General features: G+C 48.4%; 1 protein-coding gene across 1 annotated transcript in view; it reads right to left on the minus strand.

The window, feature by feature from the left end:
• The window catches only part of cacna1bb (calcium channel, voltage-dependent, N type, alpha 1B subunit, b), a 209,691-nt gene that overhangs the window by 173,436 nt on the left and 16,661 nt on the right, over window positions 1-19,594 (minus strand). The window contains 1 exon segment of the mRNA XM_064308862.1: window positions 17,090-17,229. Coding sequence (XP_064164932.1) covers window positions 17,090-17,229 — 140 coding nt within the window.

A 19,594-nucleotide genomic window follows, 5' to 3' on the forward strand; every position in this document is an offset into this window, starting at 1 on the left:
GGAACAGCGGTTCGGCGGCCGATCGGAAACCCGCCGTCCTCGCTTCACCCCGGGTCTGTCGCGCTCCGGCTCCGCACACACACACACACACAAATGCACTCTGGGAAACGGGCCGGGTGGAGGCCCGTGGTCCGGTGAACCATCGCCGGCAACCTGCGCCAGGCGATACGCTGCACCAGAAAGCTTTGTAAGCGTTACAACCCACTCTGGCCATGGCCGTCACGCGTGACAAGCCTGCCTGGGTTTCAAAGCCACAAGGCAAACAGACCAACAGCAAGAGGAGGCGCCCGTCAAATCCAGCGGTAAAAACAGCGGCATGGCCCACCACGACCCCTACGGGTCCCGTTCCCAGCCAGGACGGACGAACAGGGGTGTAGCACAAAATTCTAGGCCCTATATATAAGCAGTCTCTGTGGGCCCCCTTCCTTCCATCTCGATCCATGTCTCTCACGCATCATTCCAGCTTTTCGAGGGCCCTCCCCTCATTTGGGCCCTGGGTAGTCCCCCCTCCCTCCCCCCACGACGCCCTGCGGACGGACGCCGATCTCAGATTAGCAGTGTTCTGCCCCGACCCGTCTGTTACCATAGCGCTGTAGCACTGACCCGCCACGGCGGTGCTGACAGAGCGGGTCTGCGTCACTCATAAAGCAATTAGGCGTAATGAACTTTTCCAGCCTTTCGCTGAGCGCTGTGAGTTGTTATCTTGCACCTGCGTCTGAGCCAAAAAAACAATAACCTTGATCAGGCCATCCATCTCTCGCCAGCCGAGCCAAACACAAACCCAACTCCAGCCTCCCCAACGCTACAGATCCTAGCAATCAGACTCCCCAGATAGCCCATATTCATAAGATATAACCGTGAGCTTCTCTACCCTTAATACTAATTAATCAATTACTAATATTCTTTACTTTTTACTCTTTACTCTGTTTACAATGTACAGTCTGCCAGCGGATTTAATAATTGATATATTTAGTCTGAAGATTGTACGTGAACCTGTGGTTATTGATGATTGCTGATGTCATTTATTTATTTCATGTTAATAACTATTGTGGAAAAAAATGCTTAATATTTATTGTCATGATTTGTTGAATCTTTCATTTTTTTAAAAAAAGACCCTCCCTACTACTGAAGCACAAAAAGTCCGACTCGACGCATCGTTTGAAAATTCACTGACGGCCGTGGCCACGCAGGACACCGCGGGGGACGGACGTTCTGTACCGTGACTCAGCGCTGGAAACTCCTGTTAGGGACGGGAACCCTCCTGTCATTACGGAAACGAGAGGAGGGGACAAACGCAGGAGAGGAGCCGCATATCTGGAGCGCCATTAAATTCTGTGCCCGCGTAACCTCTTAGAGAGCCCAGCGTGTTCCTTCGCTTTAGAGTTACAGGAAAAAAGAAGGGAATGAAAAAAAAACGGCTGATTCATCTCGGCCAGCACCCTGTCGATGTCTCATCCAATAAATTAAGTCCCATTTCGACTTCCCCCCCCCATCCCCCCCGCCCCCTCGCCCCCAATCTGTTAATGGCTTTCACGCGTCACAACTTCCTGGCGGGCCGTGGGGCCCCCTTTCGTATAAAACTGCCCCGCTTTGACTTCCTGTTAAAAGCCGCTGTCACGAGGCGTGTGATTTAGGAGGAGGGGGGACGGGGGGGGCCGGGGGGGGGGGTATCTGCCACAGCCCGGCCTGAAACCCGCCCCATCTACCCGGCGGCGTCCGCGTGCTTTATTGGCTGCCAGCTCCCGTCTCCCCGCCGCCATCGTCTAGGCGCTCACCTTTCGATCGATCGAACTGGGCCTCCGTTGGATTGTTAAAGCAAGCATTTCCAACAAGTGCACACGCACGCAAACACCACTCACAGACACGTACACAAATGGGCCATACACATGCACACATTCTAACTGAAACATTCCTGAGGGGTTTCAGGTGCAAAGTTACCTGTGCAGAAAACCTGCTAAACCACAGCAGATTAACAGACTTGAGATATCCAAACCAAGGGTGTGGACAAACAACTGCCCTTTCCCGTACAGAGGAGGCAGCTCTTTTCCCCTCCCCCACATTTCAGTGATGCAGCCCATGTTTACAAAGCGCCCCCGAATCGCACCAAAATGGAAACCATTCCAGAAACTACGCTCATAGATTCCCAAAATTCCATTTTCCCCAGAAACATCAAGACTTGAACATAGCTAGAAGCAGTCATGGTAATTGCTTGTTTCCATGACATTTCTTGTTCTCCTTAATTTTTTTTTGGGTGACTTTTGGGTTCCTCTAAAACCAACACCCAGTCCAATTAACCTCATGCATCCACGGGGTGAATCCAGCCGCGGCGCACCCCTGCGCGGACAGAAGACTGGAGCTGCCCTCCGCAGAGTTTGTCGAGCCTGTCATGGGAGTTTGACAGAGACAAATAAGAGATGAATTCACATCAGACCACCTTCCAGGGGTTTCTCCTCTCAGCTGCACTGGGGCTCGAGAGAGGGGACAACTACTACTGGCCCCTGCATCTCCAGGCTGGCAGCCATCCGGGATCGATCGATCGATAGAGAGCACCCCAATGGGGAACAATATGAGGGTTCAGCGAAGGGTGATGTCACTGCCAGCGGCACCTCTCTCCACCGCGTCACCATTCCAGACCGGCTGGAGAAGGCTCCTGTGATGTCACAATGGCAGCTGATGTCACAAGCCAGAGGAAAAAAAAAGTTTTGACGAAGGAAAGACCTCAATAGAACATCCTCAAGGGTAAATCAAGAACGGCTGGAAGAGCACAAAGTCCCTCTCCTCTCCCTCTCAAACGCAAACAAGCACGCACACACGCCAGGGTTCCAGCATGGACGGAAGAGGGGTACAATCCGCACCACGGCAGGAAACGATATACCAAAGACACGCCGGTCCCCACGTCAATGTTTCTGAGAGCCGACCGTTTTACACAGACTAAACACTGAAAACATCCAGGTTGGCAAAAAAAATATGTCCTCTCTTTGTGATTTCAATAACCCCCAAGCCACCAAATGCCCACTTTCTGCAAATTCATAGTAAGTATTAGACACACTTTCCAAGAGAATAAAGGCAATACATACTGTAGCTCTGGATTAGCCACATAAACGTTAAAGAAATTTTAAAAAAATGTTTTTTTCTTTTGGATTTTTCGGAGGTACAGAATAGTCATATTTTACTCCAGCCCATTTATTTTTATTGCTGCTTGAGGTCTGTTTGGCAAGATCTAGAGCCAGACTAAAAGATTCAGTGCACAGCACACTGAGCAAGGGACAGATTACTGTCCCAACACCTGAGAATGAGCAATTAGGTGAATGATCTCCCCTGACACATTCATGATGGAAAGGAAGTGGGGCAAGTACGAAACACACACACACACACACACACACACATACACACACACAAGCACGTGCAGACACACGCACACGCACACACATACACACTTATGCAGACAAACACACACTACACACACACACATAATTACGCAAACACAGACACACACACACACACACAAGCACACGCACATATGCAGACACACACACTGCACACACACATATTTACACAAACACAGACACACACACACATACACACACACTTCACATATGCAGACACACACACACGCACTAATGTAGTCAAACACACACACACACTCTATGTACACCAGGGACAGCTTGCATCTGTCTGCTACACGTCCAGGGGAAATATGCAGGCAAGCAGAGCTAGTTAGTCACTCCTGGATCTGCTGAGCCCCAGGGGAGAAACACGAACTCCTGAATGAGCTCAGCCAATGGGAAAATCCCTGAAAAGACACGGCAGCATTTGCCTTGTTTTACAAACCGTAAAAAGGACCCGTCCATCAGACCACTGCCATGTCCTGACTCTCAGGACTGCATATTGGGTATTTCTGATCAATTATGCATTGCTGTGCAAGATACACATAATGTCATTCATGATGACGATGACTGAAAAAGACAGAAGTATTAAAATTCTCATGGTTACTCTAATGCGCTGTTCAACATATGCGCCGTGGGCTATGCGCCGCAAATTGTGGTCTCACTCACTCACTCACTCACTCACTCACTCACTCACTCACACTCACTCACTCACTCACTCACTCACTCACTCACTCACTCACTCACTCACTCACTCACTCACTCACTCACTCACTCACTCACTCACTCACTCACTCACTCACTCACTCACTCACTCACACACTCACTCACTCACTCACTCACTCACTCACTCACTCACTCACTCACTCACTCACTCACTCACTCACTCACTCACTCACTCACTCACTCACTCACTCACTCACTCCACTCACTCACTCACTCACTCACTCACTCACTCACTCACTCACTCACTCACTCACGCACTCACGCACTCACTCACGGACGACCTTTGTAGGACGCATGCGCAGGAGGTGCGCCGTGGGTCTGGTCAGTTTCGTGCTTGTTTAGATATAGACCAAAACAACAGTCTAGTCTTTAAACAAATGCCCCCCCCCCCCCTCCCCCCCAGAGCTTAATATTTATTCTCCAGTTCTGATGTTCTGAACATATTTTGCAAAATGTAAGTTAAAATTCAATTACTGCTGCTATACTAATACCAGTGTAATGAAAAGGCCTTCGTAGAGACCCATTTTACAAGTTCCCATTAACATCATCACTATAAATGATTGTTTCTGCATCGTAGCAATGTTCCGGTCTTTTGCGGTTCTGGTTCAGCATGCAGCCCCTTCCCTCAACGTGTGGCTCTACCCTTTATAACACACGGGAGCAAAAGAGCCAGGTTCTCTCGCCGACTCCCCCTGGTCAGCTGCGCCAGCAGCACAGTCCTCCAGCCCTGAAGCTGCGGACGTCCAGCTGGCGGACAACAGCGCAAATAATGGCGGTAACAGGCTGCACACCATTACACACCTGAACCCACAGAGGACATCGCAGGGAGAACCACATGGAGAGAAAAAAACGAATCTCACGGTGACAAAAATGTTGATATACCAACAGGGCTCATTTTGCTTTATATCATAAATATAGATATGCAGTATATATACACACACACAAACACACACACCCACACATAGACATTATTTTCAGGTAATGTATTCCCCTGGAGAAATATCAGCAATCATGTATTTGATGGATTACAGTGCAGTGTTCCATTCGCACTGGCTGGTGGGATGGCATGGCTCTGCCCCAGAAGATGTGTGGAGCAACAGTTCATCATGCACGCACCGGAAAGAGGGAGGGAGGGAGGGAGGGAGGGAGAAACAGGGGAGGGTGTGAGAGGATGGGAGTGAAGGAGAGAGAGAACAAGATTAATGGGGGGGAGAGAGTAAGGAGGCAGTAAGAGTCTCTATGGTATATCACATTGGCCTAAAAATAGAGTAGTTTGTTATTGTGGTTATTATTACTGCTGCCGTTGTTACCGCCACAATTATTGGCATTACAATAAAAATGAGAGGGAGGGAGAGGAGTGAGAGAAGAAGGGAGAGAAAGAAAGAGAGAGAGAAAGAGAGAGAGAGAGGGAAAGTGAGAGAGAGAGAGAGAGAGAACAGAGCTAAAGGGAGGAAGTGAGAAAGGGCAAGAAAGGGAGAGAGGGAGGAAGAGGGGGGGGGGCGAGCACTCCCCCCCCCCCGCCAGAGCACGAGGCCCAGCGGAGCGACTGGCAGAAGAGCTGGCGTCGGCCGACAGCGACCGCACCGAAATCTCGCCCCCGCCCCCGCGCCCCCCCCCCCCCCCCCGACCCGCCGAGGCGGAACGCTGAGAGAACGGCCTGCGCTCCTCAGGATGAAAACGCACCGGGGGGGGGAAACCATCACACCACCGCCCTCCTATGGCCGCTCCTGCCGTTCGCTGTGGTGGCCAGGGCCGCCGTGCCTGTCGGGGTTACTGCCGTTGTGGCACAGCGAGGGCCGGCCTTTTAAGAGAACTCAGCTTCCCTCGATTTAAATGAGCCCGTATGTTTAATGTCCTCCCTGTGTTCACGTGGGTTTACTCCGGGTACTCCGGTTTCCTCCCACACTCAAAGGCATGCATGTTAGGTGCGCTCCTGCAGGTGCCCTTGACCACGGCACTGGCCTCAGAACTGGAGTTGGTAACCCGGGCGCAGCACAGGGAGGCAGCTGCCCACTGCTCCTAGGTAACTAAGGATGGGTCACATGCAGAGGACAAATTACCCCACGGGGTTCAATAAAGTGTATCTTCTTCTACTTTCTTCATTCGACCAGACTTTTCTGGTAAAGTCACAAGGTACAGTAACGGTGACGGTCCACCCTTATTCTCCCAACGTACCGCGTCAGACCTCATGGGTCCTGGCTGGACGTGATGTGACTGTGATCCCACACAGGACTGAGCCAGCACCGGTGTAAACAGCCGTTTAGAAAAGTAAGCTTATAATAACCGGCCAGAAAAAGAACCAGACAAACAGGCCCTCCAGGACTGGAGATTTGCACACCTGCTGCAGCACGTTGCCGTGGCTGCAGCTGCCGCCGCTACTGGCTGTGAATGCTAAGGACGCCGATGCTGGTGCTGTTGTGTTTGCTTAAACCTTCTCAGTTGGTGATTGTTCTGTTAGAATAGTATACTCAGTTGTTTGGGCCTTATGGGCTACCGTATTTCATGTTTCGCGGTTTTGTGGAGCTAAGAGGCCACCGTAGGCGGGACTGGGTTGTCTGGGTAATGTGGGAATGAAAAGCAAAGCAAACACGGCTAAATCTAACATCGGTGTCCTCGTTCTTGAACATAACACTGGCGACGAGGACAGGCGCTGCCGTTATTTCCGATCGTCGTAGAAAGCACGACTCCCCAAATCGGCCCAGTGCTGAACAGGCAGCGGCCGCAAATCAAATTCATAAAGGCAATTTATGAGTCGAGGGCAACAGTTCTGTACATGATATGATATTCCCACGGGTGACTTTTCTGGGGTGCCGTATGAACAGCGCTACGTGTCACCTCGTGATATTGCTTTAAAGCACACGGCATTGTCTTCAGTTACTGCTCATTTTCCTGCTCGTCTTGGGCTCATCTTGTGCAGAAACGATGTAATGGGTTCCTTGTGCGAAACAGGAATGTAGGTCATCTTGTGGCAGAAACAGGAAGTGGGAAACTATGGGCCCTCGGGGGTTATTTCGACAGCAGTGGCAAGCAGCATCTGAGAGTTCACGACCCCATCTCCACACTGCTGGAAGGCTCCAGGCTGAAGCAGCAGAACAGGAACACATGGCTTCATACTCATTTATTAATTTATTTATTTTCATTTGAAAAGCAGGACCGCGTTTGGCAAGGGATGTCCACTCCCAGAGATGGAAATGAGCCTTCCTTGCTAACTCTGGCACATAATAACAGAAATACTATTAATGTGCACGGTCCCTGTCAAATAAATAACATAAATCTTTTTTGTCAGCCATCGTTTGTCCCTAACTTTGACAAGTAAACACAACAATGACACCTTTTCAGCGATCGCAAAATTTATCTCGGCAAACTGTTTTTGTGAAGAAAAAACTATTCCTTTTTTGCCTGTTAGACCTGCTGTGTACAAATGCTGGCTGAATCCCAGACCGCCTCGTTCTTTCCGAGGTTCTCTCGTTGAATGTTGCGGTTATAGCTCTGTGTGGAAAACTAGCTCGTCGGAAACAGCTGCTGACGCGTTTCTGTCCGACGATCGCTTTCCAGCAGTCGCAGGCAGCCATTCTCATCAGCCCGGCTTGTGAAAACCAAAAAAAAAAAAAAACCGCCAAATGCAATTTTGGAAAATAAAAACCATTCAGGCTCGCCGCAGACTCTCTCTCCCAGCTCACAGCTGCTCGTGAGAGCGATTGCAGAAGGCTCCGGAAAGAACTGAAGATCTGTGACGTCAAGATGGTGCACAATTTTCGACGTGTTTGCTCTGCTTTTCAGCAACAGCAATAGAAAACGAAGAAACTATTCGGGACTGATATTTTTGGCGAAAATATATATTGCCTGTTACAGCCCTAAGAGATAAGGACACAGTGCCAAATGTATCTACTATATCTGGTAAAAAAAAAAGGTTATTTAAGGGGGTAGAGTAGGACATAGGAACACGAAAGCATGCCTCTCCCCACAGTAAAATAATAATGAATTTCAAAACCAATGACATTACCAAAAAAAATGTATTCAATTTTGGAAGAGAAAAAAACTAAAAAACTAATTGAAGCACAAAGTACCATTACTTCTGTACAGGACAGCACCCTCTCTCCAGGGAGGGGCATCACAGATGGGTGGGGCATCCAGAACAGGGTACCCAGAAGCAAGCCGTAAGTGCATGACCAAAAAGGGAAACACAGACTGCATTCTGCACTGGAAAAGACACGTGACGAAAAAAACAAAATGGCCGTCATCGTCCTTTTGGCAAAGCGCGCGTCAAACAGAACGTGATGAATGAGCGTCGCTGCGGAGCAACGCTCAAACAATTATGTCCCGTTTATCTGCGCTAACGATGGCTGGTTTGTGAAAGACTGTGATCACAGCATCACCCTGTAAACAGATGTGAGTATGCGGTTGGGCAGAGAGACACACACACACACAAAACACACACATCAACATCACACCCCGCACACACACCAACCACCACGCACACACACACACACACACACATGCACCCAGCCACGCACGACACACACAACACACCACACATCACACCACACACACACACACATACACCACACAACCACACGCACACACAACACACACTCACAACACACACGCACACACACACACACAAACACACACACACACACACACACACACACTCTCTCACACACACACACACACACACACACACACTCACACTCTCTCACACACGCACACACACACACACCCAAAAAAAGGAAACAGCAGTGAGAAAGCGCCGTCGCCGTGCCGCGCCGCGGCGGAGGGGAGCTGATGTTTTGCGGCGTGCGTTTCAAACGCGGACGTTAGAGGCCCATTCACGCCGTCAGAGCGAGCCGAAGCGGAGAGCCGCCCTCTCCCGCGCCCGCTTTGAAGCCCACAATGGCTCTGATGTCCCGCGGGGGACATGAAAGGATGCCAGCCGAAACGCGCTCATTTGAAGTCACATCGCCAACGCCACCACGCGCGGTAGCTCGCGTCTGTACCCACCGCTACGGCTAGCGGAGTACAGCTTCGGTCTTTATTCTTCTTTCTCTATTTCTCATGTTTTCACCCCTCTGCTCAAAGACAAACAGGACGCACAAAAGGAAAAAAAACATATTCCAGCTGCCGAGGCAACCCGGAATTAAGGAGAAATTAGGAAAACCAGGGCCTCGATTCATTTCACGTAGCACGGATAGTAGAAACGCTAACAAGGGAAACGGAGGTTGAAATGGCAGAGCAAATATGCTTATTTTTTTATTAAATATGCTAATAAATTAAAAAAAAACAGCAAATATGCTTTCCTTCCTTCTGTGTGACACCCTTTTGGTAGTCACTCCATGTCAAATGCAATGTCAACAAATACTGGATGATTTGATGTTATTTATCCTACACACATAACATAAACACAAGAGACAATTAGCAAACAGGGAAGAGGAGGAAATTAAGGACATACAGGCCTGGATTCAATTATCTTCTTGTAGCCTAACCTCAGCATTTAGCCTTTTCTTCCTTGCAGAAACAGGCGGGTGACAGAACAGAACTGCGCCAGTGAGCCAGCACTTGCATTTGACTAACTAAACGTACGAATAATTATCACCGAATCCAGACACTAGCATTAAAATAGCCCGCCTCCGCACGTGGGTGACCATGAGCACGGCCTATCGCAGTATGATGAGCATCTTTTCTGATGCAAGAAGCACCTGGGACACGGGTGGGTTTCTGAATCCGGTCCTGGAGGGCCGCAGGACCAGTTCACAGAATGTTTTCGATACACTAGCGATGACACCAAAGTGAGCCACTGACCGAAATAATCAACACACGTCATTCGCAAGGCCTTAACCTGGCTGCTCATTGGAAGGAAACCTGCAGCCCTCTTTAACACTCGAGTTTGACACCGCGGACCTCAGACACTCTGCTTCTCATACTGCTCGCGCTGTGAGATCTCAAGCCACTGAAACGGTTAACAAGCACACTGACCGCCCTACCCCCACACCCCCCATCCCCCCCGCCACCCCCAACACCGCCTCGCCACCCACACAAGCCGTCTCCCATTAATTAGAGACTAACTCACTGACCGCTAACTGACAGTTCGCGGTGGAAGAGGAAAAGGAAGCCGCCCTCCCTGGGGAGGCCGAACCGATACACAGCCAAGGCCCGCCTCCAGCTGCGACAGCCAATCATCAGCCAGAACCCCCCCCAAAACACTCAGAGAGACGCATACTTCACGAGTGGGCACCTTCACATACTTCACTTCAGCCCTCAGTAACATTTTGCCTCACATGTTCAAATATGTCATTAAATATTCTGTTAAGTCAAAACAACAGCACGTACTTGACAGACCCTATAGTGACCCCACTGGCTGCTGGTCACCCTCCGCACTTCCACCCCCACCCCACATAAAGACAGGCCAGACAGGAGGTGGCGCAGTTACATCTTTCTTTTCCTCAGTCATGTTTGTTTTTTTGTTTGTTTTTTTTTTTTTTAAAGGTGTCGCGGCGCTTTAGCCTTCTCCCTCTCCTCTCGAGGGCGAATCAGAGGAGAGCCCGCCCCCCCCCCGACGCGCGGTATCGACCGGGGAGGCGCAGGGGCAGATTTATTCTCTTATTAGCGCCTCCTGACGCCTGATCGGGGCGCATTAAAGGTCTGCCACTGCCTACAGGGACACTGGAGGACCGGAGAGCCTTTCATTAGGACAGCGTCTTATCGACCTGTCCAAAAGGTGAGACGCAGAGCCCCAGACTCACCCCCAGGGGGCGCCAGCGCGTCCGTACACGTACGCCGCTGTCCGCGGTCAAACTTTTCACGTCCGTCGAGCATTTAAAGCAAAAAAGCTTCAAAACTGCCCGTTCATAAAAATTCATGAAAACATGAAAACGTTCCTGTCCATCAGTTCCAGAGCTCCGGAGTGCGTCTGTTATGGAGGACGACGGTGCTGACCCCCCTCCCCCCTAGTCAGGGATTGGGGGTCAGGCCATGCGAGATGGACACGTTAAAGCATGGGGGGGGGGTCTGTGAATGCCTCAGAGGGGTCTTATCAGAAAATATGAAAAAAAAAAAAAAAAACGAATCACTTATATTTGTTTCCAAACTGGATTAATGACACGTTGTTTTAGGATGCCATTTTGGGCACAGCAAAAGATGGCCGACTGTCGATCCAGCAATGCACCCCCCCCCCCCCGTCCCCGGGCGGCCAGGGGTCCAATTCCCCGCCACGGCACTCTGGTCCCATCACTGACTGTAATCCTCTCTGATTTTCACTGTCTAAATAAAGGAAATAATAATGAGGACGGAACGTCCACTCTCCTTTAAAAACAAAATTACACGTTTCAGACTTCGATACAGTGAAATGAACCGTTCTTTACTTGCCATTTGTGATCACTGTAATTATTCAATAGTAACTAAGTATATGCCTCGCAAGACATAATGACATCTTTTAGATACGCTCCCGTGCACTAGTGATAAATAGCCACTGCCTTAAGCTTGGAGTGGGTGGTGGGTTGTGGTGTTATTAACAGTTTCATTGAAGTTCCTCATCCATAGGGTGACCCTGGTTCAAGGGTCTGCACAGTAAAAAGACTAGCGTCTAGTCACCAGCAGCAACCGAGCCAAACTTCATGTTCATGTTTAAATCCAACATTCAAGAGAAACAATAACAAGAGCGTGGAGTTCCGGTAGTTTCCATGGCAGCCAAGAGGCCTTCGGTACAAAGTCGGTTTAATTTAAAACCACAATTACAACGATGATTTTGATTCCGAGCGTTTCAGTTCCATGATTTTTCTTCTTTTCTTCAATTACAGTCAGAGTGATTCACACAGCAGTGGACCACATAAAAATGTAAAAAAAAAAACCACTAAATGAATAGCTTTACAAAAAAAGAACATTTTCAGTGAATTGTTCCTTCAACTAATCCGTTGCCCAGGTTAACCAGGGAATGTCAAGCCTGGCATACAGTATGCAGAGATGGACCATTAGCCAACAATCCTGTCTGTTCGAAATCAATCAAATGCCACTGACCTGAAGAGTGCCGCTACCTAATCCCCTGCCCAGCCCCCCCCCGCCCCCCCAACCCCAACCCCCCTCCCCTCAGCTGAGTGAGGGAATTTCAAATCTGTGGGAAGATCTTTTTCAGCAGTAATTAGCTTATTAGTGTTTCCCTTAGAAATCTTTATTAGTGGGCTGTGGCGTTTATGGGGGGGGGGGGGGGGGGTGAGGTGGTGTTTAGTCTTCTGGGAAAAAGAAGTCTGAATTTAAAGCATAACACGTAGAGCCGCCCACCGCAATCTAGAGAACGCTATGACCAGACGTGACGTCCAAGCTATCGACAGCAACAACAGCCCCCCGGCTGGATTTATTATTATGATACGAACTCGCATTTCGTGAACAAAATGTCAATCGGAGAGCTACAGATTATTCTCATGAAAACCTGTAACTCCTTGCTACAGTAAAGTGAACTTTTGTTGCACATATGCATATACCCAGTTCTAGTATCAGTTCATTAATTTCATTAATAGGAGAGCTAAGAACAATGTGCATGGGCGCAGTTTGCTTTGTGTTTATGCATTTAAGTTGACGTTTTTTGAGGGGAATGATGGAGGGGGGAACGTATTCACATTGCAATAAACTAGAAACAGTTCTAAGAGGAGGTCGGTGATTAGTGGGCGGGCCGCCCACCAATGTCTATGATAGGAGAAACACTGAAAAAAAATTTTTTGGCGGAGGCAAATCTAATTGGGCGGGACGCCCAAAATAAAATCAATGCATGGGAAACACTGAGCTTAGACACAGACCTTTTGAAGAGAGATTCAGTCTCAGTACAGGGCTCAGTGAAAACACTGGGCTGCTGTCTGTGTGTGTGTGTGTGTGTGTGTGTGAATGTGCATGTATTGGCTGTACATGTATGGTGAATGCAAATGTGTATGCAAGCGCGTCACATGCATTGTGCGTAGAAGTGCGCGCGTGTGTTTACACACAGAGCGTTGGGAAGCATCAGATGCTAACAGTGTCGGTCCTTCTCTTCCCATAGAGCATGGACACTCAAATCTGGACCTCAAATCCAAATCCAGCCCTGGTTTTCTTCTCCCCCAGGTAATTAACTGAACAGTTAGTGCTGCTGATTGGCCAGAGTGTCTTCACACCTGACTCCCAGGTAAAGGGAGGGTGGAAAACCTGCAGCTCCTGGACCTCGAGGGCCGTGATTTGAGTGGCAGGGCCATAGAGAAGCACTGATAACATTACAGTCCCTTCACTTGAATTCTGCTCATCATGTAATGGACTGCATTTATATAGCGCTTTTATCCAAAGCGTTTTACAATTGATGCCTCTCATTCGCCAGAGCAGTTAGGGGTTAGGGGTTAGGTGTCTTGCTCAAGGACACTTCGACATGCCCAGAGTGGGGTTTGAACCGGCAACCCTCCGACTGCCAGACAATCAGTCTCACCTCCTGAGCTATGTCATGTTGTACCCACACGATCCAGTGCAGCCTACCAGGGCTCATCCCCCCCCCTTCCTCTGTACGCTGATCATTCGTCCATATCCAGCAACAGTCTGAGCGCATGCACACAGATACACACGCACACACACAAGCACACAGGCACACACACACGCACACACACACGCACGCACACACACACAGATACACACATAGACAAACACGCACACACACACGCACACACACGCATGCACACAGATACACACACATACACACACACACACACCTGACTGACACAAATGTAATGAACATCTCTGTAGTCACGGCATACAGAAGGCTATTATACTGGCAGCCCAGGAGCCAAATGCAGCCTTTTATAAATAGATCTATTCCTGGACCTATAATGATTAAATATGTTATTCCCATGTTTCAAAACTATGATGATGTCGGTCGGCATCTGCACAGCATCAGTACACCTTACTACACGAAACACAAAATGCAAGAGCTACACATATTTTCATATTTATTTCACATGCACAATACATTGTATTCATATGTTGCACAAACAGTGTGTGGAAAATGTTTGGGCAGGACACGCCCACTGAAGAAGCCAGTTGTGCGGTGTGAAAGGGGTTTAGAATAGGCCACAGAGGCATGCTGACTTATGAGACATTTTAAACGTGCTCACGGGAATACGCGGGTGATGAAGAGGCCCTAGCCGTGCGGAGATGTCTTGTAAAACTGCGGATGAAGTACCGTGCGCCATCCAAGAAAATAATTATTCATCACTATAGCGACAGAACAATGAGCCTTTTGGGTGACAGTATTCCAATTTGGGAACCTTTTTTCTTTTTTTTTTTTTTTAATCTCATCTCTGGAATACCTCCAAGAGCATTCAACAGTCTCCCGATTCCACAGCACATATTACGCTCCACAGCGCCCCCTGACATAGCTGTTGGAAACTGATTAATTTGAGAAGCACTGAAAGTCCCATTTTTGCAGGACACTCAAAACACTCACCCAAAAAAACTGTTCTGCGAGTGGCATTCCTGTTGAAATTCAGGACCTCACCTTGTTGCCGGAGTCAGGATGATGGTGATGTCATAATAATCACCATGGCAACGCTTCTGGGCAGGGCAGAGAAGGGTCTCAATTCACAGTGAACTGAGGACACCTTGGCAGCATGCATGCTGCCAGTTCTTGGCAAAAAGCCACACATGAAATCCAAAATGTAAAGATTTATAGAACTTATTTAAAAAAATGTTACTGAACACCGTTTATTGGAAAATACATAACGGTTACTACGTCATACGTCAATTGAAACTGAAAAAATATCAAACTGTTCAATAGTAATACGAACCATTAGCTACACAGCCATTCAGTAACCATTTGCACTGATTATTTGTTTTTACATTAACATTCCAGGTTCAATTGCCATGGCCCAGATAGTACCATAGTGTCCTGTTCAACCACTGGGTTACAAGCCCAGTCCCTTAATCATTACACCTCACTGCTTTTCCTCCCCACTTGTTGGCCCCCAAGGAGACCTCATGGCCTACCCATGCCCCCCCCCCCCCATGCCCCCCCATGTCCCCCCATGCCCAGACAGCCTCCGCCTCCACTATACAGTTTTTAATTTGCCGTACTACCCCCTCCCCCCCTACACCTTCTCTCTTCCCTCCAATACAGTATTTGCTTTGATTTATTTGTTTATTGATTTCCAGAACGACCATTATGTAGTCCATAAATCCCCGCGCAAGAGCCAGCTAGAGAAATGCCCAGTCCAGCCGTAAATCCAGAGAGCAGTGGCACCGTATTTTACCAGGCAAACCGACGGCACCAAAGAACAACTATATAACACGGCCTTCGCCGGGGCTTAGTGCTAAGGCCCGTTTCAAACTTTCCACAGAATGAAAAACATCGTAGCTATAAAAGTTTTTTCAAAAATTGTTTGAATTCACACTGATCGAAAGAGACGCCACAATTATTTCCGATCGCTCTCACGGCGGTTTTAATAGCGCGTCTCCACTAAATCACGTCTGTCCAATCGCTGCTGTGCACTGTGTGGTCGCGCGGGACGCATTCCCGTTGACTGACAGGTGTGTACAATAACAAAAACGATCTCCGGGTCGGACACTAACGAGCGATTCATATTTTATTACTACAGTTTACTGTTCTCGGGGTAGACGGGCCTTCGTGCCCAGTGGTGGTTGAGCGATCGGTTCCATTACGCCTCAGCTTATAGCATCCAATCAGGTTTCCTCCCTCAGGGCAAGGAACAGCATTCCGTTTTCACAGACTACCCATAACCCCCTGCGCCAGCACGATCGAGCCCATTAGAGCCCAGTTGTGGAACCTGGCCCGAGCCCCGCCGCTCTCTGAGGAGCGTTTCCCCCGAAAACCCAAAAACCCCACAGGGAGCACTCGCTGCCAGCAACATCCCCACCCTCCAACAGCAGGGGGCGATATGCTCAGTGGCTGCACTAGCAAAATCTCATCCAGATATCGTTCCTTCAGTTCGATCTTCCTAATTTAGGCTTCTGTCCAGGTAGCAGCCAAAAATAACTTAACTAAAAAAATTTATTTAAAAAAAGAAAAAAAAAAAAGCAAATGCAAGATCTGATTGGCTGACTAAATTGGCTTGCCTTGACACAACCAGCATGTGAGGTTCTGTGGGACTGTAATGTGTTTCCACCATGAAATTACTGCTACCGGGCAAAGCTGGTGCACAGACACTTCTCTCCTCGCCCATCAGTGGGACAGCACAGGGGGGAGCTCACAGAGGTGTGCCCAGCCTGGCGATGCCCTCAAAGGCTTTCCAACAGGATGCCAGGGTGAAGAACCGCGTCGAATCGCAAGCCAATTTATTTGCACAGCACATTTTTGCAAAAGATTCGTCACCGCACACTCCATAGCACACACCGGCCTAAATCCCCACACAAACGCAGGTCTGGTAGGGACAGGGGCGACAGAACACATGCAGCTCCTGCAGCAGGTCATCACGGACGGGTGGAGGTGGAACTCTCCACGTTCCAGGGGTGATGGTCATAGTCTTACTTGCTGTTAGACCCAACATCCATCTGGAAATCTAATGCTGCAGTGATCTCCCAGCGGCACAATCAGCACGGCACGAAGCCCAGCCCCGCTCAACTGAAAGTGCATTTGCTCCCCTCGCCTTTCACCTCATTGGCTGTGTGCTGTGCCCCGCCCCCCCCCCCCCCCCTCATAGGGCACCTTGTGTCCATCCACTCTACAGTATCTGCATTTGACCTCAGGCCAATGTTTACGTGAGTGGTAAGAGAGATCCTCGAGCCATTTTTGAAATTATGTACTTCAAAAGACAACTTGGCCAGGGGGGGGTTGGGGGGGGGGGGGCACAGACAGGGCAAAGGGAGGGGGGTTTGTGTGGTGCGGGGGGGGCATCTCAGCCAATCTTCCACTGGCCCGCCTCCATCTCCTCCTCCTCCATCTTTTCACCCGAGGTCATTCTAAATGGAACCCCCCCCCACACCCCACCCCCCTTCTTGTTGTATTTTTCTTGTTCAGGACTCACCCAGTTAGGACGACCACGAAATCCATTACGTTCCAGCCATTACGGAGGTAGGAGCCTTTGTGGAACGCGAAGCCCAGAGCGATGATCTTTATGCCGGCCTCAAAACAAAATATTCCAATAAAGTATGGCTCTGTGTCCTCCTGTTCGGGAGAGGGGGAGAGAGGGAGAGAGGGAGAGAGGAGGAGAGGGCTTTTTGTTAGAAGGAGAGGAGTGAAACAACTAACAGATGAACCATGAACAGAAAGAAAGAAGGGAATGATGAGAGCAAGAGAGAGAGAGAGAGAGCATGTAAGAGACTGAGTGAAAGAGAAGAGAGAGAGAGAGAGCATTTATTTTCCACAGAGATATGACACACACAGGCGATGGTGGAGGAACGCGTCGCTTTAAAGGCAATGAAATAAAAGACAGAAGAAGCAAAATGCACACAGTGAGAATGCCAGCATCTACTGAAATCCCTAAAAAGCAGCCGTCCCTCTTCACTGCTTTCATTTACACTGGCGTGATAAGGAGAGGCATTATTTCATTATTTTAAAAAAAGGAGAACAGGCAGTCAGCCCTCCTCCCTGTGTACGTTTTCACTTAATTCAGGGAGGAAGACTGCAGGGAGGGCTCCAGATGGAGATGGGATCGCGGTGCCATGCCGTGGCAGGGGATGGAAGAGCGAATTTGCATACGGGCTGAGAGGCAGCTGTCCCGCGGACTGGGCCGCTGCCTCCCCAGCCTGACCGCGTTACTGTAACCGGGCATGAGTCACGCTGCCCCTCTTCAAAGCACAGCTGTGTTTCACGGCCATTTCGAAAGCACCGTGCAACCACCGAAAAAGTAAAAGTCGCTAGACAAAACAAAATGGACCATTTTATTTATTGATTGGTTTGATTGATTGATTGATTACTTTAGTCGGTGCCAAAATACATGAATCATTTTATTCATGAGTTTTTGGCAGCTATCTGTACATCTGTATTAATAAGACACAAATAACTGCATACAGTGTTTCAACAATCAGGCCTTAGGCTCTAAATCAATGCCAATCTCTAATTAGCTTATTGAGGCTAAAGAGATTGCCCCACCAACTGGCAGGGCAGAAAGGTGCCCTGCCAGTTGCCCGCATAAGAAAGGGGGCCATCAACATTAAGGCCTTGTTTTTTTGGACAGGCAGACCAGAGGGCAAGCCCAGAAACTCTTTTTAGACGGGCAGAGTTCAGGGCGGGGCCCCGTGTAATTACAGTCTCTCCCTTCCTTCCTTCCGTCAAAACAGGAACGCAAGCTCCCAGACAAAAACAATGAAGCAAAAGGCGCACTCGGAAAGATGGCGGCTCCTCCTTATCTTATAAGTGTCATGTTCGGAGGGCAACACAAAAAGTACCAGAGCTGAATTAAGAGCTCAGGTCTGTGCATGTGCCTCAGTCTCCTGCTATGCGAGTCCATGGCCAGAGTCCTTCGGGGGCAAAAGACAGTCATTCATCAAAGTGGCTCTTTTCAAACCTGGGTGCCCAAACTACTTGGGATTGGTGTCATTTACTGCTCTTTGAATTAAATGGACAGCTCTAGCCGGGGCTTTTTAAAAAATGCAATCAAGTCACGCTGAATTAAAGGGTGGAAAGCACCTTAATTTAAGCATTATTACATTAACAAATACGATTCAATTTGCAGGCATCAGCCTTGGCGTTCACAGCGGGCTTCTGGGTTTCACGCATGGAGGGGATGCAAGCCAAAATACAGACCTGCACGCACCAGCGCACACACGCCTTCATTAATATCAATTTTTAAAATCCTCTCAAGATGACTCTTTAAAAGCATCTCAAATAAATATGAAAGTTAAATGTCACTGAAAATATAAAAAATGAAAATCCAAGAAATCAATTTGTCTCTTGCATATTACGGGGCATTATAAAAATGCCACATTAATTTTAACAACGTTATCCTTTTATGACATTACAGTATGCACTTTTCTTAACATTTCCGAGCTTCTGTTAAGGCCTAGGTTTTGCAGTCTGCAGTATCATATCCTTTTCAATACAGAAAGCAACGACCTGTATCACAAATTTGACTAGTCATGGTGAATACACATGACATACCTAGTTTTACCGTTTTATCATGAATAGCAGATTACAGCATATGGAGAATCACCATTAATACTGAAAATAAGTTATATTAAACCTACTTGGTTATGCTGACCCGATTAAACAGAAAACCTAGAGGATGTTATTTTGTATTAGTGGGAAATCATTTATAAGTCCATTTTTAATGGGTAATCCACATTTAATATAATAAATCTAATAAAACCCAATGAGGAGTAAACCCACTGAGGTCAGCTAGGGCTCCAACTGAAGAGCAAAACTTGTGTGATGTCAGGGCTTGTTCTGCGCAACACAATGACAATAGCTGCCAACAATGAAACGAAAATGAATCACAGACGTGGGGTGTCGTCTATTTATATCTTCACATGTACGCTTCCTATAAAATCATGACTTATTCATGAGCCTTCTCCCAAAACTCTGAGTGTAA

The sequence above is a fragment of the Anguilla rostrata genome, chromosome 14 (genome assembly GCF_018555375.3).
Source record: "Anguilla rostrata isolate EN2019 chromosome 14, ASM1855537v3, whole genome shotgun sequence".
In the NCBI taxonomy this organism is placed as follows: domain Eukaryota; kingdom Metazoa; phylum Chordata; class Actinopteri; order Anguilliformes; family Anguillidae; genus Anguilla; species Anguilla rostrata.